Source organism: Nomascus leucogenys, chromosome 4, assembly GCF_006542625.1.
Source record: "Nomascus leucogenys isolate Asia chromosome 4, Asia_NLE_v1, whole genome shotgun sequence".
Lineage (NCBI taxonomy): Eukaryota > Metazoa > Chordata > Mammalia > Primates > Hylobatidae > Nomascus > Nomascus leucogenys.
This window is the reverse complement of record NC_044384.1, coordinates 94,911,397-94,938,868: the sequence shown is the minus strand read 5'-3', so window position 1 is coordinate 94,938,868 and position 27,472 is coordinate 94,911,397. Positions and strand designations below refer to the sequence as shown.

At 43.1% G+C, this 27,472-nt stretch overlaps 1 protein-coding gene across 3 annotated transcripts in view; it reads right to left on the bottom strand.

Moving 5' to 3' along the window:
* Positions 1 to 27,472, bottom strand: part of ARHGEF3 (Rho guanine nucleotide exchange factor 3) — a 78,527-nt gene that overhangs the window by 30,883 nt on the left and 20,172 nt on the right. The window contains exons 1-2 of one of the 3 annotated variants that reach the window (XM_003257215.4): positions 18,741 to 19,534; positions 17,453 to 17,560 (exon numbers count right to left, since the gene is read on the bottom strand). In XM_003257215.4, the coding sequence (XP_003257263.2) occupies positions 17,453 to 17,560; positions 18,741 to 18,854 (222 nt within the window). In that variant the 5' untranslated portion in view covers positions 18,855 to 19,534. Of the gene's footprint in view, positions 1 to 17,452; positions 17,561 to 18,740; positions 19,535 to 27,472 lie in introns of those variants that run through there. The other 2 variants (XM_012499201.2, XM_003257214.3) reach the window with 2 other exon arrangements.

Below are 27,472 nucleotides of genomic sequence, written 5' to 3'. Positions count from 1 at the left end.
ATACTCCCTTCAAGCAATCTTCTCTTCCTGGAATGTATTTCCATCACTTCATAGCTGTTTTTTTTTGAGACAGAGTCTCGCTCTGCCGCCCAGGCTGGAGTACAGTGGCGCAATCTCGGCTCACTGCAAACTCTGCCTCCTGGGTTCATGCCACTCTCTTGCTTCAGCTTCCTGAGTAGCTGGGATTACAGGCGCCCCGCCACCACGCCCGGCTAATTTTTTGTATTTTTAGTAGAGATGGGGTTTCACCATGTTAGCCAGGATGATCTCGATCTCCTGATCTCGTGATCCGCCCGCCTCAGCCTCCCAAAGTGCTGGGATTACAGGTGTGAGCCACCATGTCTGGCCATAGCTGGCTAACTCTTAACTGCCCTCAGGATGTAACTCAAACAGCACCTCCTCTAAGAAGTCTTCACCAACATTCTCCCATCTTCCTATCCCAGAGCAATTCAGACATACCTCTGATATAGCAATGATCACACTTGATTAGTTAAATAAGTTATAATTGGCTGGGCACAGTGGCTCACACCTGTAATCCCAGCACTTTGGGAAGAAGCCAAGGCGGGTGGGTCACCTGAGGTCAGCAGTTTGACACCAGCCTGGCCAACATGGTGAAACCCCATCCCTACTAAAAGTACAAAAATTAGCCGGGGTGTGGTGACATGCGCCTGTAATCCCAGCTACTCAGGAGGCTGAGGCAGGAGAATCGCTTAAACCCGGGAGGAGGAGATTGCAGTGAGCCAAGATCGCGCCACTGCACTCCAGTCTGGGCAACAGGAGTGAGACTCCGTCTCAGAAAAAAAAAAAGTTATAATTACCTGCTGGATGGAATATTATCTAGACAATTCAGAGATAATTTAAAATGTAAACACTCCTTCTATGTAGCCTAAAATAAAATCAGAATTAAAAATCAATATGTGAACATTTTATAGTTATGCAAAAAATGCACATGAGCAAAGATATAAAGGGAACATCACAAAATTCTATTGTTTTTACATGTTGACATTATGGGTGATTTCTGTCCTCCTTTATACATTTTTTATTTTTTTTATTTTTTGAGATGGAGTCTCGCTCTGTCGCCCAGGCTGGAGTGCAGTGGCATGACCTCAGCTCACTGCAAGCTCCACCTCCCGGGTTCACACCACTCTCCTGCCTCAGCCTCCCAAGTAGCTGGGACTACAGGCACCTGCCACCACGCCTGGCTAATTTTTTGTATTTTTAGGAGAGACGGGGTTTCACTGTGTTAGCCAGGATAGTCTCGATCTCCTGGCCTCGTGATCCGCCCGCCTCGGCCTCCCAAAATGTCTAAAATGGCCAGGCGTGGTGGCTCACGCCCGTAATCCCAGCACTTTGGGAGGCCGAGGCGGTCGGATCACCTGAGGTCAGGAGTTCAAGACCAGCCTGAACAACATGGTGAAAACCGTGTCTCTACTAAAAATACAAAAAAAAGTTAGCTGGACGTGATGGTAGGCGCCTGTAATCCCAGCTACTTGGGAGGCTGAGGCAGAAGAACTGCTTCAACCTGTGAGGTGGAGATTGCAGTAAGCTGAGATTGCACCACTGTACTCCAGCCTGGGCAACACAGCAAGACTCCCTCTAAAAAAAAAAAAAAAAGAAAAAGAAAAATGAGTTGGGGCTTGGTGGCTCATGCCTGTAATCCCAGTTCTTCAGGAAGCCAAGGCAGGCAGATCGCTTGAGCTGAGGAGTTCGAGACCACTCTGGGCAACATATCAAGACCTTGTTTCAGTTCTAAATTTAAAAACTATGTGTGTGTATGTGTGTGTGTGTATATATATATATATATATATATATATATATATATATATATATATGAATAAATGAAAAATGTAAAAAGAAACTTCCAAAGAACTTCAGGGTATTACCACAACCTTCTGGAAGCAGGACACTCACTCTGCAAGTAGCAACACAAGCCCCTTAGGCTGGCACAAGTAGCGGGGGTGCTCCTGGGCTCACTAATGAGCTCATGATGGCTGGACCAGCCCTATGCAGGTCAAGAAAGTACTTGCACCAAATACACAGTTCACTAATGGTATCTTACAAATCCTTGTGATCTCTTAAAAACAGTCCCTTGTAAACAGTAACCAGGAACTAAATGCACGCAGATCCCCAGCACTTGGAATCAATTAGCCACAAGCATTAAAAGGTCAAAACAAGTGCAGTGAGTCATTAAGTAACTTGCTCAACCCAGTTTGCAGTTCTGATGGCAGCTGAGTTGAGAATTAAAGAGCAGAAAGAAAGGAAACACACACAAAAAATTCAAAATGAAAGTTTCCACTTTCACTTGAGAGAATCAACCTCCTACCCTGTTATATTTTCAGTCCTTGGCTAACTTTAAACTCCCCCTACCAATTTGAAAATAATGTATGCTAACTTTAAATTTTCATACATTACAAAGTGTATAAAATTAAGTACAAATGCCCTCATTTCCCCAAGTCTATCTCCTAGAAGTAACAACTGTTAAGTTTGTTCTAGCTCTTTCCAAACTTTTTCCATGCATTTGTTAACATTCATAGAAAACTGAATGTTTTCTCTTTTTTTTCTTTTTTTTTTTTTTTGAGAGGGAGTCTAACTCTGTTGCCCAGGCTGGAGTGCAGTGGCACGATCTTGGCTCACCGCAAGCTCTGCCTCCTGGGTTCATGCCATTCTCCTGCCTCAGCCTCCTGAGTAGCTGGGACTATAGGCGCCCGCCAGCACGCCCAGCTAATTTTTTTGTATCTTTAGTAGAGATGGGGTTTCACCATGTTAGCCAGGTTGGTCTCGATCTCCTGACCTCATGATCCGTCTGCCTTGGCCTCCCAAAGTGCTGGGATTACAGGCATGAGCCACTGCGCCCGGCTGAGAATGTTTTCTCTTTCTACTTGACAGTATCTTGAGGTGAAATTTACATAACTCAATTACTTTTTTTGTTGTTGTTTTTTTGGAGATGGGTCTTGCTCTGTTGCCCATATTGGAGTGCAGTGGTGCAACCATAGCTCACTGTAACCTCAAACTCTTGGGCTCAAGTGATGCTCCCACCTCAGCTTCTTGGGTAGCTGAGATTATAGATGAGTGCCACTGCTAAGCAAGTGCCTGGCTAATTTTTTTACTTTTAATTTAGTAGACATGAGGTCTTGCTGTGTTGCCCAGGTTGGTCTTGAACTTCTGGTCTCAAGAGATCCTCCTGCCTCAGCTTCCCAAACTGCTGGGATTACAGGCATGAGCCACTGTGCCCAGCATACAATTAACCATTTTTTTAGTGAACAATTCAGTGCTATTTAGTATATTCACAAGGTTGTACAACTACCATCTCTATTTAGTTCCAAAACATTTCCATTACCTCAAATTCACTTATTCTTTTTAATGGCTGCAGAATTAGTATCCCTCCCATAGTCTGGACAGACCTATTGATTTAATCAATCCACAACTGATGGACATTAAAATTGTTTCCAGTGTCTGGCTATTATAAAAAGTGCCTCAGTGAACATGCTTTGTGTATTTGTGCTGATACTTCTAAAAGGCAGGAATTCCTTAAGTGGAATTCCTTGGTCTAAGAAGTATGAACATTTTAATGTTTGAGATGTACCACTGAGTTGACCTCCAAATAGGCTATTCAACTTTATATTCCTCAGATAGGTACGTAATAGTACACTTTGCTCACACTCTTAGCAACAAGGTATTATTATCAATCTGAGAGGTTAAACAACTATACTTTCATTTCAGTTTTGTGTTTTGAAGGTGAGATTGAGCATACTTTAATTAACTTATTTAAAAATTTCCCAGAGAGTTGGAGATTGTCTTCTGCTGCGGCATGGGAAAAAAGAGAGCAGTAAGCTGTACTAGATGAGCTCTATCACTACGAATTTCTTGCTTTGCGTTTCCCTAGTGATCGCTGGGCTCGGGGTACCATGGGGAATATCACAGAGGGTCTTTTATGTGCTTTGCCTACACTTAGCACTTCTGATGTATTCTCTCTGATTCTCACAACCACCCTGCAGGTTGGGGGTTTATTCCCATTCTACTGAGGAGGAAACTGAGGTTGAGGGAGGCTAAGATGCAAAACCAGATCTGTTTGGTTCCAACAGAGCCTGAGCTTTCTACTATGGGGAATGCATCTACTGTTTACATGCAAGACATGCATTTTGGGGAGGTTTCAATGAGATGGGATCCAGCTCCTGCCTTCTAGGAATATAAATCTAGTTAAGGAGAGAGAGAGAATGCATTTGCTCAGTTCTAGGAATAATGGCTGATCTCTGACCAATCAAACTTCAAATTTACACCTTTAATTAGGCTGGATTAAAAGAAACATTTTTTCTTACTCCACTCAGAAGGGACTGGATGTTGAAAGAAGAATCCCAAGGGAGGAATAAAGAATGCCAACCATTTGTCCAGGTGAGGTTACTGACACCTGTAAGTCTAGCACTTTGGCAGGCTGAGATGGGAGGATTACGTGAGGCCAGGAGTTTGATACCAGCCTGGGCAACGTAGCAAGACCCTGTCTCTATAAAAAAAGAATAATAATAAAAGAATACCAAACCAGTGAGTGGTCAGCAGCTGGCTGGCCCCAGGGAAAAGGGGCAGCAGCTGGTCTGGTCTGGGGACAGCACCTGGGTGATGGGCGGGTGTTCATAACAGCACTGACCACATACCATGAGCTACCCCGAACCCATCATCAGTACCACTGGGAAAAACTATATGCGAGAACTAGAGTTGAGGGAGGAACAGGCAACTACTACTAGAAGAAAAAAACTCCAAGAGGATGCCTCTTTAGAGCGAAGAACAGCCACATCCCTATCAGCATCCCTGCCACTGTCCATCTACACACCCTCTGCCCTTCTCTATTTTTCTCTATATTCAACATGTGCATATGTATTTATAAGTTTGTATGTTTCTTTCATGTCTATTTCCTTCCAATAGAAGATAAACTCCTTGAAGGCAGGCATATCTACCTGCTCAATTCACTGATGGATTCATCAGCAACTGATATAGTAAGATCTCAACAACTTTTCCTTAATGATTAAATGTTATGCTTGTTATGTGCTGGGCACTGTGAGGAGAGCTTTGGAGCCCTGCTTATCTGAGAGGTAAGGATTCTGTCCCCTTTACAGATGAGGAAACTTGAGGCTCAGAGAAGGTGACACTTTGCTGAAGGTCACACAGCTAATGAATGGTGCTTTATTATTTAAAACCCGGTGGTAAGGTGACTGTCAGAATGACAATCCAAGTCTGGTCTATTTCAGGCCAAGCCCCCTGCCCCAATATTTAACCAATATCCTACCCTAATTGCCCTAGGATAAGATTCATAGTGTAGAGGGGTACATGTGCCCAAATAAATGAACTGTAGTTTACTTCTTGGCCTGTAGAAAGTTTCTCAACCTGGCCATCACAACATTTTGGACTAGAGATTCTTTATTGTGGGAGGCTCTCCTGTGCATTGTAGGATATTTAGCATCATCTTTGGCCTCTAACCACCAGATGCCAGCAGCATAGCCAGCCCACTTATGACAACCAAAACATCTCCAGACATTGCCAAATGTTCCTGGGGTGAGAAACGCCAGTCCACGGTAAGTAGGAAAGGCCCACCTCAAAGTGAGGGACCTGGCCTTGGGCAGGACCACATAAAAACAGAAGCACATACATAGATCTCCCTGGGTGTGGGGATGCTGGGACCGGAGTGAAAAATATTCCAGGACAAGCAAGAGTTTCCATGAGGGAATCTGGCCTAGCAAATGAGTCCAAAACTGAAATCTCATAACTGCTGGCAGCTAAAACAACAATGACCATAAAACAGAGACAATGGTGCTCATGTTTATGCCCAAGCTGGATATGTGGAAAAGATGCTGCAGATGCAAAACAGACTGTCGGGGGTTGGGGAAGGGGGGTGGCATGTGTGCTTTACATGTGTCAGAGGAAATGTAAACCCAGCAGGTAGACATGATGGGACAGATCTGATTTGTTAATGCTGCCTGTTCAGAGGAGTCCTCCCTTGCCCTTTCCAAAAACCGTTTTCCACAGCCACGGATAACATGCTCCAATAAAGTATTCAAGCCAAGGAAATTCTCCACACTTACCATCCTAACCATATTGCTATTTTGTAGCAGACGGTTTATTCTCAAGGATTGGAGGTTGGGGTGGGACTGTAAGAGGAAAACACTTTCCTATGTTGCCACTGCGGTGGGTTAAACCAAAATGCACAGCAATAATGGCCAGGACAGGAAAATGTTAACCAACAGCATCCTGGAGGAGTCTCCTATGAGGCTCCATTACAGAAATTAATGTTAAGTGAGAAGTAACACTTCCCAGCTGTGTGATCTCTGTCACATTTGACCCTCATGCTAACCCTAGGAGAGGCATTGGGCACGTCCTTGTATTTTTCTCCTTTTAACAGACGAGAAATTTGAGTAGCAGAGTGGTAAGTGACTGGCACAAGTTAAGTGTTGGAATAGGAACTGAGTGCAATGGTTTGACTCCAAAACATGGATTTGGGTGAAGAACATAGGCTTTGGAGTAAAACAGTCATGGCTTCAAGTTAATTCAATGGCTGAGAGACCTTTCATCTCTCTGGGTCTCAGTTTCCTCATCTCTAAAAGGTGCATAGTAATAAGTACCTCACAAAGTTGTAGTGAGGATTGGATAAGATAAAGTACACAAGAGGCTTGGCCAAGTCCCTGGCACTCGGTCAGCAGGGATGGTAGTTACCTATCATTGTCATACCACAGACCGCACTGCCACTATTAGTGCTTGTTTATACGTGCTTTCATTCATTAGCAAACAGCCGACACATCTTTCTGAACTACCTGGACCAAATGGCTCCTAGAGGGACTTCCATTAGGATAACTCCTAGGGAAAGAAAAGCCCTCAGCAGGACACTGTTGTTTATAAAAGATCTGGAAACAGCCTAAAATGTTCTACAATAGGGATTAAACAAATTACTCTGCAACAATAAAAGAGAACCTTAAACGGTTGTTAAGAAACATTCTTTTTGAGAAAAGCTTAATGATAAGGAGAGAGCCTCACATGCAGAGTTAAGTGAGAGAAGAAAGATCCCAATTTGAAATACAACAAAATGTTAACAGGGGTTACACCCCTGGATGGTGGGACTATGGATAATTTTTGTTTTCTTTTTAAAATTTTATTTTTAATTTTTTGATTTTTATTATTATTATTATTATTATTATTTTAGAGACAGGGCCTTACTATATTGCCCGGGCTAGTCTTGAACTCCTGGCCTCAAGCAATCCTCTTGTTTCAGCCTCGCAAAGTTATGGAATTACAGGTGTCAGCCATTGCACCTGGCTGATTTTTATTTTCATCTTTTAATTCTCTACATTTATTTTCTAGACTTTCTTTAATGAAGAAATATTAACTAAGAAGAAACACAGTCAGTTGATGAACGCGAAAGACAATGAACACTGAGTTAGAAATGGTGCAATAAACATAAAACCACATATTTAGAATCTGATTCAGATTGATGCACATTAAAACCAAGGTAAAAGGGCACCCAATTAATTCATAATCAATGAATGTCAAACCTCAAAGACTCAGTACAACAAGAAACCCTTCTGTAGCTTGGAGATATTCTGAGTAGAATGAATGAAAAGCTGAAGAAAATATTTGGCTTAGGTGTGGAGAAAATATTATACAATTTACATAGTGCAAGTACAAAATTAGGAAGGCTTCCAGAGGCTTGGGGCAGTGGCCCAACATTTTCACTGGGCTCCCATAAAATGGCTTTTGCATGAGAATGTTAATGACAAAATATTCCACAAGCTGAAATGGAAATGATGACTCTCCCTGCCACAGAAGGTGAACAGCAGTGAGGTGGCATGCTCCAACTCAAAAGTCTGGTGACTATTTTTAAATTCTGGCAAACTTCAGGCTTTATGATGACCAAACTTTGACTTTTTGTGATAAGCCTATGGCAGGAGAGGCACTCTGAACACCCTACGGAATCCCAGCTCTGGCACTTACCAGCTGTGTGACCTTGGGTACAATTTTAAACCTTCAGATCTCTCCCTATAAGTGGTGATGAATCCTATCTTGCAGAGTTTTGGAGAAGATGATGTGAGGCCATGAACATAAGGTAAGGTACTTTGTGCAGAACCTGGTCCATCATAGATACTACACTAATGAATGTTATTACTAAATAAAAAATGACAAGCTTTAAATTACAACAGTCAACAATTTTTTTTTTTTTTTGAGACAGTTTCGCTTTGTTGCCCAGGCTGGAATGAAGTGGCATGATCTCAGCTCACTGCAGCCTCTGCCTCCCGGGTTCGAGCAATTCTCGTGCCTCAGCCTCCTGAGTAGCTGGGATTACAGGCGCCTGCTACCAAGCCTAGCTGATTTTTTTGTATTTTAGTAGAGACAGGGTTTCACCATCTTGCCCAGGCTGGTCTTAAACTCCTGAGCTCAGGCAATCCGCCTGTCTCGGCCTCCCAAAGTGCTGGGATTACAGGCGTGAGCCACCGCACCCAGCCCAATATCAACTATTTACAGTGGCTTCCAGGAACAGTAAAGAACAGTAATATTCTACTACTCCAGGAATAGTAAAGAACAGCTTAGAATCAGGAGTTCCTCTTGAGATGGACTACAGATAACTTGTCAGCTATACTCTCCAAGCTTGTCCAACTCGCCTTATTTTGTTGTTGTTCTTTTTATTTTAGGCTTTTAGCAGCCTGAAACCATGGTTTTTAGTTTCTGTTTCTAGTGATAAGCGGAAAAGAGGGATAAGGAAGGGGCTTTACTGGCCCAACCAGAAAGAGAAACTAAGAACCCATGACTGTATCCTCTCCCTTGGATACCCATTAAAAGACAGTCTGGTTTCTGGTTGCTTTCCCTAACACACATGTGCCATCCACCCCCAAGCTCATCTCCATGTCAGCCAAATAAGTGAGTTACAGAAAATTTATGACCTTGGACCAAGGGACAAAGTTTGAGGTCCTTGGAGAAGGAAATCATGGTTGCCAGACATGGAAGTCAGCACATATGCTTGGGTAATTTCTTACTTATTATTTCTTATATCTAGATGGCATCAGCCATCCCATATTCCCTTCTTAAGCCTGAAATGCTTTCTCCCTTTCATCCTTATCATCTGTGAGCCATTCCAGGCCCAACCCAAATCCCTCCACCCTTGCTAGGCAGCCTTCCTTGACAACCCCTCAGGCCACTGCTAAACTCTCTGTAGTGTATTTTATCATAGAAGATTTTCTAACCTTATTCATTTTTATCTGGTTGCAAAGGTAATACATATTAAAAAATTCAAGTATAACAGAAATATATAATGAAAAAAATCAGTAGTTCCATCTCATTTCTTTTCTTTTTTTTTTTTTTTTTTTTTTTTGAGACAGAGTCTCGCTCTCTCGCTCTGTCGCCCAGGCTGGAGTGCAGGATCTTGGCTCACTGCAAGCTCCGCCTCCTGGGTTCACGCCATTCTCCTGCTTCAGCCTCCTGAGTAGCTGGGACTACAGGCACCCGCCATCACGCCCGGCTAATTTTTTTAAAATATTTTTTAGTAGAGACGGGGTTTCACCGTGTTAGCCAGGATGGTCTCGATCTCCTGACCTTGTGATCCGCCCACCTCGGCTTCCCAAAGTGCTGGGATTACAGGCGTGAGCCACCGCGCCCGGTCCATCTCATTTATTTTCTATTCATCTGTAATTCTTACATACTGGGGAAAAAAGGAGGAGAACACAAAATAAACAAAAGAACTGCAAAAGTATCTTATAACTGTATTCCCGAGAGACAACAGAAAAAAAAAAGAATTTGATGTTCCTGGTTTTTTATCCTATCCATATACTAATATGGGTGTATATTATTAATTGGGACAGTGGTTTTGAACTTTCCCCCAATTTTCTTCCCCCACTTGCTAATATACCTTAGACAACTTTTACCAAGGAGAACTTTTACAATTCTCTACAGCAGGACTACCTACCTTTCTGTATTGACTATCTCCCCATTAAGTCTAGGCAGAATAGCCGGGCGCGGTGGCTCACGCTTGTAATCCCAGCACTTTGGGAGGCCGAGGCGGGCGGATCACGAGGTCAGGAGATCGAGACCATGGTGAAACCCCGTCTCTACTAAAAATACAAAAAATTAGCCGGGCGTGGTGGCAGGCGCCTGTAGTCCCAGCTACTCGGAGAGGCTGAGGCAGGAGAATGGCATGAACCCGGGAGGTGGAGCTTGCAGTGAGCCGAGATCGTGCCACTGCACTCCAGCCTAGGTGACAGAGCGAGACTCCGTCTCAAAAAAAAAAAAAAAAAAAGTCTAGGCAGAATAAATAACACAGTAGATCCAAAGAACATTAATGGAGACCACTAATTTATCATATGTTCATGCTGCATCTGGGTTGAATAAAATAACTCCCTGATTTAAGGGCCAGAGGATGGAGCAATGAGAGGCTGTGGTTGCTAGAAACCCTTCTTTGCCATAGCAATACTTCCTGGAGGGGCTACAACTGGGGGAGGGGACACATATTCTATTATGAAGTAGCCCCGCTGAAGGAGATGGGCAGGGCCCCATCACTAGGCTGGCAGCCACTGCCAGGCCCTGGAGAGAGCTTAGGAAAAGCAATGGCTGCCTTTTCTAGTCATAACAGTGATAATAGTAGCAAGTACTAATTTTTGAGCACATCCTAAGTAATGTGTAGTATTAGGCACTGTGGATACAAAGATAAGTAAGACATCACCATGGCTTGCATGGAAAACCCAAGGGGCCCCTGGGAAGAGCTATCTTGCAGGATATCACAGCAAAGAAAAAAACTGTGGCAAAAGAGAAGGAGAAATGTAAGAAGTCTAGATTTAGATGTGAAAACAGAGAAGCAATTCTATCCAAAACTGACACACATCAAGAACAGATGCCTTGCTGTATCAATGGCCTTTAGTAGTCACACCCTTTGACCAGAATTCCACTTCTAGGAGTATAATCAAAGGAAAGAAAGAAATTCAGACATACACATGATCAGGATGTTGAAAGCACTGTTACCTATAATGATTAAAAAACAGAAACAAATGTTCAACAACAGAAGAGTGATTAACTAAACTGTACATTCTTTTGATGAAATGCTATACGAGTCCATTAAGAATCAGGTCTGTGGCCAGGTGTGGTAGCTCATGCCTATAATCAATCCCAGCCCTTTGGGAGGCCAGGGTGGTAGGACTGCTTGAGACCAGGAGTTTGAGACCAGCCTGGGCAACATAGTGAAATTTTTGTCTCTATTAAAAAAAAAAAAAAAAAAAATCAAGTCTTTGAAAACTACTTAATGACATGAAAAATACTCTTCTATTGTAGAGTTATTTTATACTGTTAAGACCAAAGGGAGTAAAAAAATAGCATATACAGTGTGATAGTGATTTTGTTTTAAAAAATGCACATGCAAGTATAGTAAAAGCTAAGATTGCCTGAGTATGTACCAAAATATTAATGGAAGTTTTTTGGTGATGGGAAGTAGGATTACAAGTGACTTTTATTCTCTTTTATGTGCTTCACTATATTTTTCAATATTTATTTATTTATTTTGAGACGGTCTCACTCTGTTGCCTATGCTGGAGGGCAGTGACATGATCTCAGCTCACTGCAACCTCCACCTCCTGGGTTCAAGTGATCCTCCCACCCCAGCTTCCAAGTAGCTGGGACAACAGGTATGTGCCACTACGCCCAGCTAATTTTCGTATTTTTTGGTAGAGAAGGGGTTTCACTATGTTGGCCAGGCTGGTCTCAAACTCCTGACCTCAAGCGATCTGCCTGCCTCGGCTTCCCAAAGTGCTGGGATTACATGAGTGAGCCACCATGCCCAGCCCCATCCTCAATATATATATATATATATATATATTTTTTTTTTGAGACAGAGTCTCACTCTGTCACCCAGGCTGGAGTGCAATGGTGCAATCTCTGCTCACTGTGACCTCTGCCTCCCGGGTTCAAGCAATTCTGCCTGCCTCAGCCTCCACAGTAGCTGGGATTACAGGCACGTGCCACCATGCCCGGCTAATTTTTTGTATTTTTAGTAGAGATGGGGTTTCGCCATGTTGGCTAGGCTAGCCTTGAACTCCTGACCTCTGGTGATCCACCTGCCTCGGCCTCCCAAAGTGCTGGGATTACAGGTGTGAGCCACTACACCCGGCCTCAATATTTAAATGATGTTATATTATCAGAAAAGAAAGCACAATAGAAGGTAATTTAAAGAAAAGGACAAATGCATTTAAAAAATTCAACATAGAGTTATTTAATATAAAAATATTCACAGCCTAAATATGTGTCAATAGGAAATTGGTTATGTAGAATAATATATACTTAGCCCATAAAGATAATATTTTCCAAGAATAACTGTGACATAATACTCCCCCTAAGCTAAATAAAAACTCCTTGCCCAGCCAAATAACAAAGGGAGGAGGAAAATAGAGAGATGGAACAAAACACACTAAGCAAAATGAAAAAAAAAAAAAGACAAAATCCAAGGCAAAAAGCTTTAAAGGAAATAAACAGGAATATTTAATCCTAATAAAAGGTGCAACTCCCACAGGGGGCTATAATGGTGACAAATTTGAACATTTGTGCACCTAACTGCATAGCTTGGAAATGTGTGAGGCTGAGACCGACAGAGATGCAAGAGAAACTGATCATCCACAGTCACTGTGGGAGGCTTTAACCTAAAAGTGAGCAGATCACCCAGACAGAGATAAGGCTGAATAGACTGTGAGGAACCCAAAACTAGGCTCAGAGTATGTGAGCTCTGCACCTATGCCTAGAATAGTGCTAGAGGGAAATTGGTAAACTATTAATGGATTGTTTTGGAGTTGGAAGACTATACGTGTTCTTTTTCGCTTTCTCCTTTTCTGCATTTTTCCATAATGAATATTCACTTTTATAATGGAAAAGGAAAAAGTGCAAGTCCAAAGAGAATGAGGGGCTACATCACAACATCATGAACACAACATTCCACAGCATGTGCTGAACTCAGCTCAAATGAGTCCAGCAGCCGTGCACAGCTGTGGACAGGGAGAGGCAGGGCTCAGGGAGCGACTGGCCAAAGGCGAGCTCGCCTTCGTCACTCCACACCAGAGGAGTGCATGAGGGCCCCTTTCAGAGCTGGGCCAGATTTTCCTCTCAGGCAGGCCAGGGAGGGGATTTATAGGCTCAGAGGGATCCAGACATCTGTGCTTGAGTCTACCGGCAGTGCTAACCTTCCTGGTAAGAAGCAGACAGAGCGCCATGCAGTCAGGCTGTCCCTCCCCAGCGTCCACAAATGCTGCCTTTGTGTTGGGGCACAAGCCCCCAGCCCATATGGGCACAGGAAGCAAGAGAGAACAAATCCTGCAGTGTCTTGCTGAACTGTGGCTGCAAGGACCACTCACATGTGTGACTGGGCTTTTAACATTTTTGGAAGTGGCTGCCAGCCCAGAGCTCTCCTGATCTCCTCCTGGGCTAACTTGTGGTCTCCCGAGGAACCAGAGGAAGGACTGCTAAGTGTTCCAGCACTGATTAGAGCACCGTGTTTGGGCTTAAGTCATCTCTTCTATAATTAAAAGAATCCAACCTGAGAGACATAATTGAATATCCAAAGGGATATATATGTCTCTAAGGTGTCAGAAGCCAGGGAAAAGGAATACTGCAACAGAGAACCAAGCTGCTCAATTACAGCCTTGAGTCATTTTTGGAATAGAAAAGGCATAAATAATACACACATATGGGTAATGGATGGCTGCTGAGAGGTTTGGGGCAGCTGATACACTCTTTGTTCTCTGTTTCTCCCTTATTGGAAAGGGAACCAAGACTTAGACAAGATCGGAGAGGATGTGAAGTGAGCCCACTGAGCACCCTTATGGGGCCAGCTCTTCCCCCTCATCCTTACTGCTCCCAGGCCCATTAAATCAGCATCCAGCCAGGCACAGTGGCTCATGTCTGTAATCACAGCACTTTGGGAGGCTGAAGTGGCGGATTACCTAAGGTCAGGAGTCTCAGACCAGCCTGGCCAACATGGCGAAACCGTCTCTACTAAAAACACAAAAATTAGTCAGGTGTGATGCTGGGCACCTGTAATCCCAGCTACTCGGGAAGCTGAGGCAGGAGAATCACTTGAACCCAGGAGGCGCAGGTGGAGGTGAGCCGCGATCATGCCACTGCACTCCAGCCTGGGTGACACAGCAAGACACTGTCTCGAAAATAGATAACATAACATAACATAACATAACATAAATAAAATAAAATATCAATTAGCACCTTCTCTCAGTCTAGCTGGTGAGGGAAACTATTATTGAGATGCTAGGGCTGGAAATAATGCCATAGAAGTTGCACCATGTGCACCAAGGTGAGTTACAAGAAGACATGTGGGGACAAGCTGGCATTCTCCATGCTTTGCAAATCATTCTGCAAACATGGCTGCTAACTCTGCATACAACTTGAGGGGTGTATTTCCATTCACTGTCCCCCCAAGGACACACTCAAACATAAGCACATTGCTCAATTCTCTCCATATCTATGTACATTACCATTATGAATAACTCTTCTGTTTCTGCTGGGTTGTTTCTGGCCAATATATAAAGCTTAGAGTAAGCTATTTATCACGATATTTGAAAAAATTAAATTAAAAACTTATTTTGCACTTTGGGAGGCCCAGGCAGGTGGATCACTTTAGGTCAGGAGTTTGACATCAGCCTGGCCAACATGGAGAAACCCCATCTCTACTAAAATACAAAAAATTAGCCAGGCATGGTGGCAGGTGACTATAATCCCAGCTACTTGAGAGGCTGAGGCAGGAGAATCGCTTGAACCCGAGGGGTGGAGGTTGCGGTGAGCTGAGATCGTGCCATTGCACTCCAGCCCGGGCAGCAAGGGTGAAACTCCATCTCAAAAAAAAAAAAAAAAAAAAAATTATTTTGCCAAAAAAATCTTTGAGGTTTTAAAAACCAATTTCCACATGTCAGATCCTCCTTTGGGTCTGGCTTTCTCATCCTTGTTTAGCCTCAGTCTGCTGGATTTCAGACATGGCTTGATTTCTTTCTGTTCCAGTTCTCTAGGTCAATGTAAATTTCTGAGGTGAGCAAATGTTTCCTGCACTGTTCCCTGTGAAGGAACCCCAGAAACAGAAGAAAGAAATTTTGCCTGAGAAGCCTAGGAAGCCAAAAGAAAGATTTTGAAGGTATGATAACAGATCTTAAAGCAGCCAGGGCTCGGCTGTAGTGGGAGGCACAGATTGTGTTCATCCTAGGCCCAGGAGCACAAACACAAAAAGCCTACCAACTAGGCAAGGCAATGACGGAGAGTAAAGGGCCAGGTGTTAGAAGGGCAATTGGGAGAGGTGGGGACATTTGTAGGTGATGGTTGGCTGGCTGCCTAGGTCTAGCTCATTACTGCCATGTGGGAACACGGCACTGCAGCAAACCTACAAAAAGGCAATTCTATTATATCTGGAACATAGCAATACGAGGGCAGGAAGAGCCTAATGCCTGATGAGGGCTCATTCAACACTGATTGAATGAATGAGGGCCTTCCTGGGCAGAGGGTGGACTGTCCTGGGAGCAATAATGGGAAGAGATGGCTGGTAATTTGGAGGTCTCACAATCAAGGGAGGAAATAATTGCAGGGTGAACTTGAGCCACAGCCACTGGGATGGAGAGGAAAGGGTGAAATGCAGTAGACATTCTAAAGAATTTTCAAAAAGCAGTACTCAGTGAAAGACCAGATGTGCAGGACTAGGGTGGTGATGAATCTTCCAGGGGATGCCTGCGATGAACTTGTCGAGAGGGCTGAAGGACTGGTCACAAGGGAGAAAAGGTAAACACATCCTTCTTCACTAGTTTCAAAGCCCTTCATCTTGCTCTCCCAGACGACCTTATTTTCTCTTTCCTCCATTCTCCCACAAAAGGGATCAGGGGATTAACCGGGGATCCAGAGGCCCAAGTGCTGAGAGAAACAGACCCAAACCTATAGCTAATTAGGTGGGGTATTCATTCAGGAGAAACTGCAACAGAGTTAACAGAGGAACGGGCAGGGCAGGGGAAAAGCAATGGAGAGGAAGGGCATCTCAGGAAAGTAGCAAGAACCACTTGGGCTATGTGGAGTCATGACATATTGGCTATATGGTAGGCAGGCAAGGACAGAAAGGGCTGAGGGAGAACCTCAAACAGTTCTCGAGTCATGGATTTTCACAGCATGAGGCATGCCTTGGGTTCTGGTGCCCAGTTTTCTTAAAGACTCAGAAAGCAGAGATATAAAATACTGCCAAGCAAAAGTATTCAGGACAAATACATCACAGACTCAAGACTGCTGCTCAGCTAAACCAGGTGAGCCTTTTCATGGCATATTTTTTGTGGGCTTCAATCTAAAAGAAAATTTGTATAATTATCAAATTGGGTCCAAGGACTTGGATAAATCTCAACGTTCACTTTAAAAGATACACTTCATCAACAGTTTAAGAACAACTATAACTACTTGTTAACTAAAAAACTATCATAGTAGCTAATATTTACTACTTAGTTAACTAATTCGAAGATTAATGATTGCTAACTAAGGGCCAAGGAGTTATGCTATGCCTTTTAAATGCACTGTCTTGTAAATCTTTACAATGATTCCATGAAGGTTTGGTGGCATCATGGCAAATTTACTCATAAGGAATAGAAGCAAGACCCATCTGTAGGACGAAGTATGGGAAAAAAAATTTTAATAAAAAATAAAAGCAAGACCTAGAGATGTTAAGTCACCTGCCCAAGGTGAGCCGAAGTTAGAACCCAAGGTACTTCCACTCTGAGGTCCTTAGGTCCTCGTTCTAAGCCAAGGGTCAGCAAACATTTTATGTAAAGGGCCAGATGGTAAATATTTTTGGCTTTGTGGGCAATATGGTCTCTGTCACAACTACTCAATTATGCCATCGTACAAAGCAGCCATGGACAATAAACAGATGGGCACGGCTATGTTCCAACAAAACTTTATTTATGCATACTGAAATTTGAATTTCATGTAGTTTTCATGTGTCACGAAACAGCACCATTCTTTTGACTTTCCCCCAAGAATTTTAAAAAGTAAAAATCAGGCTTAGCTTGTGAGCCATAAAAAAAACAGGTGGTGAACTGGATTTTCTCCACCCAATGCAGTTTGCCAACCCTGGTTGAAGCTACTAGGCTCTGTTGCCCTCCAGCTAACATCATGTGCTGCTTTCCTCAGGAGGCCCATAGATATTTCAGGAAAAAAATCGCGTGAGAGTATGTCTGGATGGGGCACATAACTCTGAAATACAATTGTGGGGAAAGGCCCAACTACAACAGCTCTGGCTCTGCATGACCCTTGACTGCAACTTGAAAAACATCTTTCTTCCTCCAAGTCTCCTCACTTGCCCTCTTCTATTGAAATAAGCATTGATTCAGGTCACTCTGAAACCAGGGGAAATTCTAGGTAGGCTGGGGATGTTCCCTCCCATACACCATGATTCCCTGCAACCATAGGCCCTGTGTTCCCTTCTTACCTGCAGGGTTTGACTGAAGCGCTTTAATGGCGTGGCCTTCACGGGCGGGATGAGGTTTGCTAGTGACGTGACTCGGGAAAGGGGTTTGACCCGTTTATTACTAGGCTCCTATAGAGTTAAAAAAAAAAAAAAAAGTAAAATGTCAAGGTCAATTGCAAAGACAACATAATTCCACCATACAACTGTGTTCCACTCCACGAGGTACTGGCTGTACACTGATCTATGGAATATAAAGTGTCACGTCTCACTCTGGCTGTATGGAGATGACCTGGCTTAGGAGGCAGGGAAGGAGAAATGGCAGGCAGGGGATGTCAACAGAGGCAGTATCTGGGAAGACAGAAAAGGAGCAGGATCTGCTCCTTATCCCTCACCCCCAGTATCTGCCAGCTTTTAATTCAGAAGCTTCCACTTAGTAGAATCAGTCTCCCCACCCCTTCTGTAGAGAAAAGCAGCCTCTGATTTCTCACCCAATGACCTTGTCTTTTGTTGCTTCTGGTTTCATCTTTTTAAAAACCTTTTCCCCATCTTGCCTAAAGCCACTCTTATGCAATGGCTTTCCTACAGCACCAAGATTGTTTTCTTAGTTCATTAAATTAAAAAAAGATTTTTAAAAAAGAAGTTCTATTACTGCGCTCTTAAGAAAGCATCTTTGTATCTATAGCATATTTGAAATGCACATATATTTATAAATTATAACCAGACAGCAAAAGAAAATGTACAGAGAAAGAGCCCTAGCACGGACATCGGTTTCTATACTATATATAGCCACAAGTTTTGAAAATCACCTCCACATAAAACATTATTTGCAAATCTGCAAGTTACTTCAAACCAGGCTGATAGGTGGGAGGGAGCCTACCCATTCCAAGGACTTTGCAGACAAGAATTACATAAATTAAAAAAACAGGCTGGCTGGGCGCGGTGGCCTATGCCTGTAATCCCAGCACTTTGCGAGGGTGAGGTGAGTGGATCACGAGGTCAGGAGTTCAAGACCAGCCTGGCCAAGATGGTGAAACTCCGTCTCTACTAAAAATACAAAAATTAGCCGGGCATGGTGGCAGGTGCCTGTAATCCCAGCTACTCGGGAAGCATGGGATTGCTTGAACCTGGGAGGCAGAGGTTGCAATGAGCTGAGATTGTGCCATTGCACTCCAGCCTGGTTGACAGAGACAGACTCTGTGTCAAAAAAAAAACAAAAAACAAACAAACAACAACAACAACAACAAAACAGGCTATGGGGAAGAGAATGATGATAGACAAAACATTTTACAAAGACAAAGAGAAGAGTTACCCTTGTCCTCCTAAGCTCCATCTGACCTGTAGTAGATGCTAGACAGCACATGAAGATACCAAATTTTGACGGACAAAGCCTAAGTAGCCAATTGTGGTGGCAAACCTCGATCATTTCCAGAGGGAGCCTCTAGGTATTCATCTTTCCTTTTCAGCCATTGCTTTCAAAGTTTCGAGGGTTAAGGCAGAACTTCAGATTCTCCAGGACATCTCTGCATCCCCGTTCTGAACATAGTAGGTGCCTGGAAAAATCTTTCGTGAATTTGGAATCCTGCTGAGACACTCTCATGTCATTTTATGCCCCTGCCAGTCTCAGAAATCAAAAGCCTTCTTTGAAATAGACTGTCTCCAAGCTTTCCAGCATTTACATATAAAAATTTAAAAACTTAAAAAAAAAAATTCAATGCAATCCCACAATGTGGCCAGGAATGATTTCACGATTTCTCAAAGCAGTTAAATACTTTTCCAAGACGGAGAATGCAACCAGGCTGCTGGGTACCTCTCCAGCTTCTTAGCTTGCTAAGCTGAACAGACAGCAGAAAACTCTCAGAACATTAGGAAGGCTCAGTTCCAAAATGCAGAGGATGAATCTCCCAAGATGAGAGCCATTGCGTGACAATGATTTAAGTGCTGAAGGGAAAGATCTGACAGCTCTTCTGCTTCAGGTGACAGTGCCCTTCAGGATGCTCCCTGTCCAGTGCCAGGCTCTTGAGCATTTGTGCCCAGAGGAGGGTTTAAAACATTTTTTTACGTCACAGCTGCACCACTGGCGTACTACACACACACACACACACACACACACACTGCCTCTTAAGCATCCCCTGAATTTGTCTAAATGGCTCCTGCTTTGGGCTGAAAATGCCATGTTGGTGGCACAAACTGCATTACAGCAAGTGAGGTGACAAGGATTCCCTGAGGGAGCAGGACCTGGTCTCAGAGAATCCTGCCCACTGACTTTGAGTCTTTCTGTTTCTCTCTTTTTTATGGTCAAAGCTGCTGGGTCACAGATTTTTATATCAGAATGGGGAGGCTGAAAGGCAAACGCCAACTGGGTTCTCTTGTTTTAAAAAGGGGCCAGAGAGCACTGCACGCTTGAAAGGATGGGGGATGATCCAGCTGTGTTCCACTTGCTGTGTCATCTTTTCTAAGGTTCTGCTGACTTTGCTGTCCATTTTGCATGACCCAGTCGGACAGGCATTTTCTGCACAGCTATAAGATGTAGGTTCAACACAAATGCCAGCCTCTCTGCAGGTTGAGTGCAGTGCTGCTACGTGAGATTGTAATTAAAACTGATTTCCTAAGGCATTGCCGATTTGGATGTAAACATCGGGCTGCTCTCTGGCAATCTGACATTCCCAAGTAATGAACAATTGAACCAGAAGCCGTTGCTGTGTGATTTAGTGCTATGATCCAGCAATGTAAGCAGGTGCAATTTCAAAACCAAAACACTTACAGGTTATTGGATCTATGGGGGAGGCTTTATGCCTAACCCACATGAGTAAAATATGAATTATGGTGTTCTCTTTGAGGGTTTCTGTGAGAATAGAAGATTAAAAAAATTCCTGGCCTCATTTGATTTTCTTTTCCATTTACTCAATATGTCTCCAGCTACATTTTACTGCTGTCTAAAGAGAGCCCTCAGGGAAAATGTTTCCAGATTCTTGTTAAATAGCTCTACTGAGAACTAGCAAATGCAATCGCAGGGATGCTTTCAGGCTTTACAGAGAGGTAACAGAACACAACCTGCAGGGACGCTTCCTAGTCCAACAACCCAGCTGCCAGACCAAGCTGGGCAAGGTCAATGCTAAACCCAGGAACCAAGTGTCCTGTTTCAAGTGCAGACACCAGCCCCACCATGTGATTTTAAGACAGGGCAGAAGGGTATCTCACTAAAAAAAAGGGTATCTCACTAAAGAAAAAGAAAAGAAAAAAGACATTGAGCATTCTGTATAGACAGTATTTTGTGAATAACAGTTTTGTTTCATCTTTTCTAGGCCTTATAACTTTTTTGTTTCTCTTGTCTTATTGCACTGGCTAGAACCACCTGTATATTGTTGATTACAAGCCAAGACAGTGGGTATGCTAGTTTAATTTTTGGTTCTACGGTGATTATTAATAAGACTTCATCATTAAATATTTGCTGAGAGCATGGGAGAGGCACCCTTTATCATGTAGAGAAAGTTCTTTTCTGTACCAACTTTGCTGTGAATTTTTATCATGAATTGGCAGTGGCTTTCATCAAATGTTTGTTCTTCATTTAGTCAGAGGACAAGAAAAGAAAAAAAGGAAGAGAAGAAAAGAAGGAAGGGGTGGGAAGAAGGAAAGGAGAATAAAGAAAGGCATACAGGTCATATTTTTTCATAAAGAAACTGATTTGACAATTTAAAATATCTTGTGTTTAATTATGAACAAAGGAGAATAAAACACTCTGCAATTTTATTCTTAGTATGAGTTTTTTTTATTAAATAGATTTTGATATTCCTTCTCTAGGGGATACAATGATTTTTATCCTCTCCTCATTCTTCCCCTCAACAGGTAAAAGCCAAAGCAGACTGTATGCAATGTAAGAAAATGCCTATCCTATCAATATAATCTAGCATACTTTTTTATTCCTCCAAAAATAGTTCCATGGAAACAGACATGGCATACAGGAACTCCCCACTCATTTTCCCTGCACTTCCTTTTTGCAGCCAGAGTGGGGTGAGGAATAGTAGGAATATCATCCATGTCATGTCTGCAGCTGCCCTGAGACTCTACCCCTACTGAGCCTCAAACACCATCCAGGAGCGGCTGGAAATGTAGCCACTGGCATAAGGACTCAGGCTGCTGCATTGCAGGGCAGTGTGGCTCTCACCTGCTTTAACATCTGGCCAGGAGCAAGGAAGAGGTGAGAATTGATTGTGCTAGCAGGTACTCTTGCCCATGAGTTGATGGAGCCAAATAAAAATAGTCTTTCAAATGTTTGGAAATTCCAGGAAAGCCTTTTCAGGGTTCTATCTGTGTGCCAGGTGGTGTGTGGAAACTGTACTCCCAAGGGTCATGTATAATCCACCCAGGAACCTTCTAGGTGGCTTTCATCGTCCTCATGTTAAATAGGAAGTTACAATCTTACAGTGACTGAGAAACTCTAGCATAAACAAATAATAATAATGAGCTAATACTGGTAGCAGGAACTCAGCTCAGTGCTTTACATATAGTTGCATATTTAATCCTACTAACAACCTTACAAGTTAACTACTATTACGATCCCTATTTTAAAGATGGGGAAACTAAGGCATGTAGTAGAGCAATTTGCTTAAAGCCATTCAGCTAAAACAAGGTGACCAGGATGTAAACCCAGGCAGGCTGACTCCAGAGCCCATGCCCTACCCCAGGGCCTGGCTAACTTTTTCTGTAAGGGGCTACCCAGCCTCTGTCACAACTACTCATCTCTGCTTTCGGACACAAACAATCTGTAAATAAATAAGTGTGGCTATATCATATTAAACATTTATGAACACTAAAATTCAAATTTCATAGTTTTCATGTCACAGAATATTCTTTGAGACAGGGTCTTGCTCTGTCACTCAGGCTGGTGTGCAGTGGCACGATCACGACTCAGGGCAGCCTCAACCTCCCGGGCTCAAGCAGATCTTCCCACCTCAGCCTCTCAGGAAAGTGGGACTACAGGTGCTCACCACCATGCCTGGCTAAATTTTTAAAAATCTTTTAGAGAAGGGGTCTTGCCATGTCTCCCAGACTGGTCTCAAATTCCTGGGGTCAAGCAATTCTCCCGCCTCAGCTTCCCAACGTGCTGGGGATTACAGGGTTGAGCCACTATGCCCCACTACAAAATATTATTCTTTTGATATTTTTCAATCATTATAACATGTAGACATTATTCTTAGCTTGAGGCCCATAGGAAGTCAGCTGTATTCGGTCTTCAGGCCATAGTTTGCTAACTGCTGTTTGCTGACCAGTCATGTCAGCCTCAGCTTTTCTACTGTAACATACCCAAAGACAACACTCCCAGGCACTGCACTCTCCCACAGGCACACCTAGTCATCAGGCTCCAGTAGATAGCATAAGCTTGATTTGCATATTCTCCCTGCAGCTGGACATGCAGGGTCCTCCCCTGATAAACAGGGGAAACATTTGACTTACTTTTTATGTGAGTAAACCCTATTTTATTGCATTTTATTCTCTTAACTTTCTAAACACAATGCCAACTTTCCTTGACCATTTTAATATATATATGAACAAAAGACATAAAAAGTGATATAATGCCTGGGATCTACTTCAGAATAATGACAGTGGAGAAAGAGGATGGAAAAAGAGGAAAACAGGACTGGTCACAGGTTGGTAGTTATCAAAGCTAGGTGCCAGGCACAGGTACATGACAAAATACATGTCAAATGGTACATGTATTTGGTACATGCCTGCCTATAGTACATGTCGAAATAAAAAGGTTTTTTTTTTGTTTGCTTGTTTGTTTTTTTGAGACGGAGTCTGGCTCTGTCGCCCACGCCGGAGTGCAGTGGTGCGATCCCGGCTCACTGCAAGCTCCGCCTCCCGGGTTCACGCCATTCTCCTGCCTCAGCCTCCCGAGTAGCTGGAAATACAGGCGCCCGCCACCATGCCCAGCTAATTTTTTGTATTTTTAGTAGAGACGGCGTTTCACCGTGTTAGCCAGGATGGTCTTGATCTCCTGACCTTGTGATCCGACTGCCTCGGCCTCTCAAAGTGCTGGGATTACTGGCGAGAGCCACCGTGCCTGGCGAGTTTTTTTTTTTTTTTAAATGAACATAAAATTGTTTTGCAAGTGTGCCAGCGAATGCTGAACCGGAGTAGACAGGTGCCGTCTGTGATTTTTTTACCTCAGTTATTAGGGAGGGCATAGTGAGAGAGGATACTAAAGAGACAGACATTATCCAGAATAGAAGAAACCTATTTTTGTGTGTTTGTTTTTTAAAAGTCCCCACTACTGAATTTCAATAACTTCTAAATAACACACACCAGAATAGGGAAAGCTCCATGTGTTGGGAAAGAGAACATTGGGAAAGCTACTTCACAGCATTTAAAGACAGCAACCCCGTGGAGAGCCATGGGCCAAGTCGCCACACCCCCTGAAGTCTTTTATTGTATTGACTGGCTTAATTCACTCTCATTAAGAAACCCTGGCCAGGTGCAGTGGCTCACGCCTGTAATCCCAGCACTTTGGGAGGCTTGAGGGGGCAGCGAATCATGAGGTCAGGAGTTCAAGACAAGCCTGACCAATATGGTGAAACCCCATCTCTGCTAAAAATACAAAGGTAATGGGCGCCTATAATCCCAGTTACTCAGGAGGCTGAGGCAGAAGAATCGCTTGAACCCGGGAGGCAGGAGGGTGCAGTGAGCCAAGACCGTGCCATTGCACTCTAGCCTGGGTGACACAGCGAGACTCCGTCTCAAAAAAAAAAAAAAAAAGTAAATCCATTAATGGTTTTCCAATCACTGAACTCCGTGACAAAAAACAATCCAGGGGAGGTCAACTCTAATTTATTTTAGAAACACACAGAAAAATAAGGGCCCTTCAAGATCAGCTTGTCCATGGACAGGGGTACTTCGTGTTCCTGCTGTATATATTTTAACTTGTGAGCATGTTTTGTTTTCCTGTGAATCTCTTGCAAATTCATGTTTTTCTCTCAATTGATACAATAATATGACCTACTAACGAGGCTAAAATCTCCATTTTTGCCAGATCCTCACTCCCCTTCTGCCTCTTACTGATCAAACAAATGTAAATTAGCTCATTACCTACAATTGCCTTGACTTTACCACCCCTATTCCTCAGGGCTAAAGGGTGGTTCACATCATTTTACAGTTTATGCCCAAGATTCTCAACCTTCAAGACTTATAGGCTACTACAAATATTCTTGTATTCTAATTTCCTCTGATACCTCCTATTGCGAAGGCCTTCCCCACCCTTTCAGGGTCTCTGTTTGTTTGCCCACTGGACAATTCTTTTTTCTTTTTTTTTTTTCTGGAGACAGTCTCGCTCTGTCGCCCAGGCTGGAGTGCAGTGGCACCATCTTGGCTCACTGCAAGCTCCGCCTCCTGGGTTCACGCCATGGACAATTCTTTAATTCCTGCTTCTGCCTCTTCCCAGCTATAAGCTTTACTTCAAATGGTCCCACTCCACCCAGCATGGGGGCACTTGACAGCTTGCTTTGTATCTTTTCTTTCAATGAATTCCTACAGATTTTCCCTCTTGTGTTAATGTTTTTCTAACAAAATGGTTGAGAATGAGCCATATTATTTTTATAGATTTATCTATTTTAGTCTGGCTCTCATATTCACTAATCTTGTCTTAAGCACGTTACTTACTCAGTTTCTTCAACTGAAAAATGGGGAAATAACCTCATAATACAGCAGTGAGAACTCTGTGGGTAGGAGCTATGCTTTACAGGGAATTTACAATCTGTGCAGGTGCTGGGCGAAGAGCTTTGTACGGATTTGCTCTTGGCATCTTCAGAACATCTTATGAGAAAGCTAATATCATTATCCCCATTTTATAAGTGAGCAAGCCAAGGTTCAAGGAGCACAAATACAAAAGATCACGTAGGCCGGGCGCAGTGGCTCACGCCTTTAATCCCAGCACTTTGGGAGGCCGAGGCGGGCGGATCACGAGGTCAGGAGATGGAGACCATCCTGGCTAACACGGTGAAACCCCGTCTCTACTAAAAATACAAAAAATTAGCCGGGCGAGGTGGTGGGCGCCTGTAGTCCCAGCTACGCGGGAGGCTGAGGCAGGAGAATGGCTTGAACCCCGGGGGGCGGAGCCTGCAATGAGCCGAGATCGCGCCACTGCACTCCAGCCTGGGTGAAAAGAGCGAGACTCCGTTTCAAAAAAAAAAAAAAAAAAAAAATCACATATTTCAGGTAGAGGCAAAATGTGGACCATGTACTGGACTATACGCCCCTGCTTCATTATTCTGCCCAAAAACAGACAGATAATGACGATGAGCACATGGCACAGTACTTTGTGAATAGCAAGATAATTATCAGAGCCTAGAATAGGGCTCACGAATTGGTATGTTTTTGCTAAAGATTATTCCCCCTGTCACCTTTGCCTCTAAGAACAGGTGAGCTTATCTATTCCCTTAATATGAGCATACTCTTTTTAAAGAAATTAATTTTGAAATAATCTTAGATTTACAGAAGAGTTGCAAAATTAGTAGGGTGTTCCCATACATCCTTTACACCACTAGCTCTAATGTTAACATTTTACATAACCACAGTACATTTATCAACACTAAGAAGTTAACATTGGGGCAATACTATTAACTAAACTACTCACAGAGTTACTGGGATTCTACCAGTTTCTGTTTTCCCACTAGTGTCATTTTTCTGTTCCAGGATCTAATCTAGAATCCAAAGTTATATTTCTGTCCAATCTGTGATATAGTTCCTCTGTCTTGTTGTCTTTCATGATCTTATAGCAAAATACTAGAGCTCTTTAATTGACACTTGTGAAGAGTACTGGTTGGTTATTTTATAGAATGTCTCTCACTTTAAATTAATCTTATGTTCTCTCACGATTAGGTTCAGGTTATGCATTTTTGGCAAGAACACAACACAAAGATGTACCCTTCCTGGTATATCATATAGGTGGTACACCATGTTGCTAAGTCTTATTACTGGTGATGTTAACTTTGACTACGTGGTTAAGATGGTCTTATGGATTGAATTATGCCCCCACTGAAAGATAAGTGTAAGTTCTTACTCCATATACCTGTGACTGTGACCTTATTTGGAAATAGGATCTTTGTAGATAAAATCAAGTTAAGAAGAGTCACACTAGTTTAGAGTAGGCCCTAAATCTAATCACTGGTGTCCTTATAAGAAGAGGGAAATTTAGAGACACACATGGAGAAGATGGCCATGTGACAACAGAGAGGTGGAGACTGGAGTGATGTATCTACAAGCCAAAGAACACGAAGGATTGCCAGCAAACACCAGGAACTTGGAAGAAGCAAGGATTCCTCTGCAAGTTTCAGAGGGAGCATGGCTCTACTGACATTTTCTTTTCTTTTCTTTTCTTTTTTTTTTTTTGAGACAGAGTCTTGTTCTGCCACTCGGACTAGAGTGCAGTGGCACAATCTCAGCTCACCGCAACCTCCATCTCTGGGTTCAAGCGATTCTCCTGCCTCAGCCTCCTAAGTAGCTGGGACTACAGGAGTGCACCACCATACCCGGCTAATTTTTGTATTTTTAGTAAAGATAGGGTTTCGCTATGTCGGCCAGGCTAGTCTCAACTCCTGACCTCAGGTGATCCACCCGCCTTGGCCTGCCAAAGTGCTGGGATTACAGATGTGAGCCACCACACCCGGCCTCTGCTGACATTTTCATTTCAGACTTAGCCTCCAGAATAAGACAATAATTTTTTTGTTGTTTTAAGCCACCTAGCTTGTGGTACTTTGTTATAGCAGTCATAAGAAACTAACACAGGTGGTGTCTGCTGGATTTCTCCACTGTAAAGTTAACATTATTCTCTTTGTAACTAATACATATTTTGGAGGACCTTGTGACTTTGTGCCTCCTTCTTAGCCCAATTTAGGGAGTGTTTACTGGTATGTGCAAAGTGCCTTAATTGAAGTATACAGGTGTCACTGTTGTGGGGAATGTCTCCCAACTGAATAGGGAGAATCAGAAGGTTGAGCCACTAAGAGTCAAGAGAGTCAGTGTCAGGTGGAGCTGGCAAGGAAGGAGCAG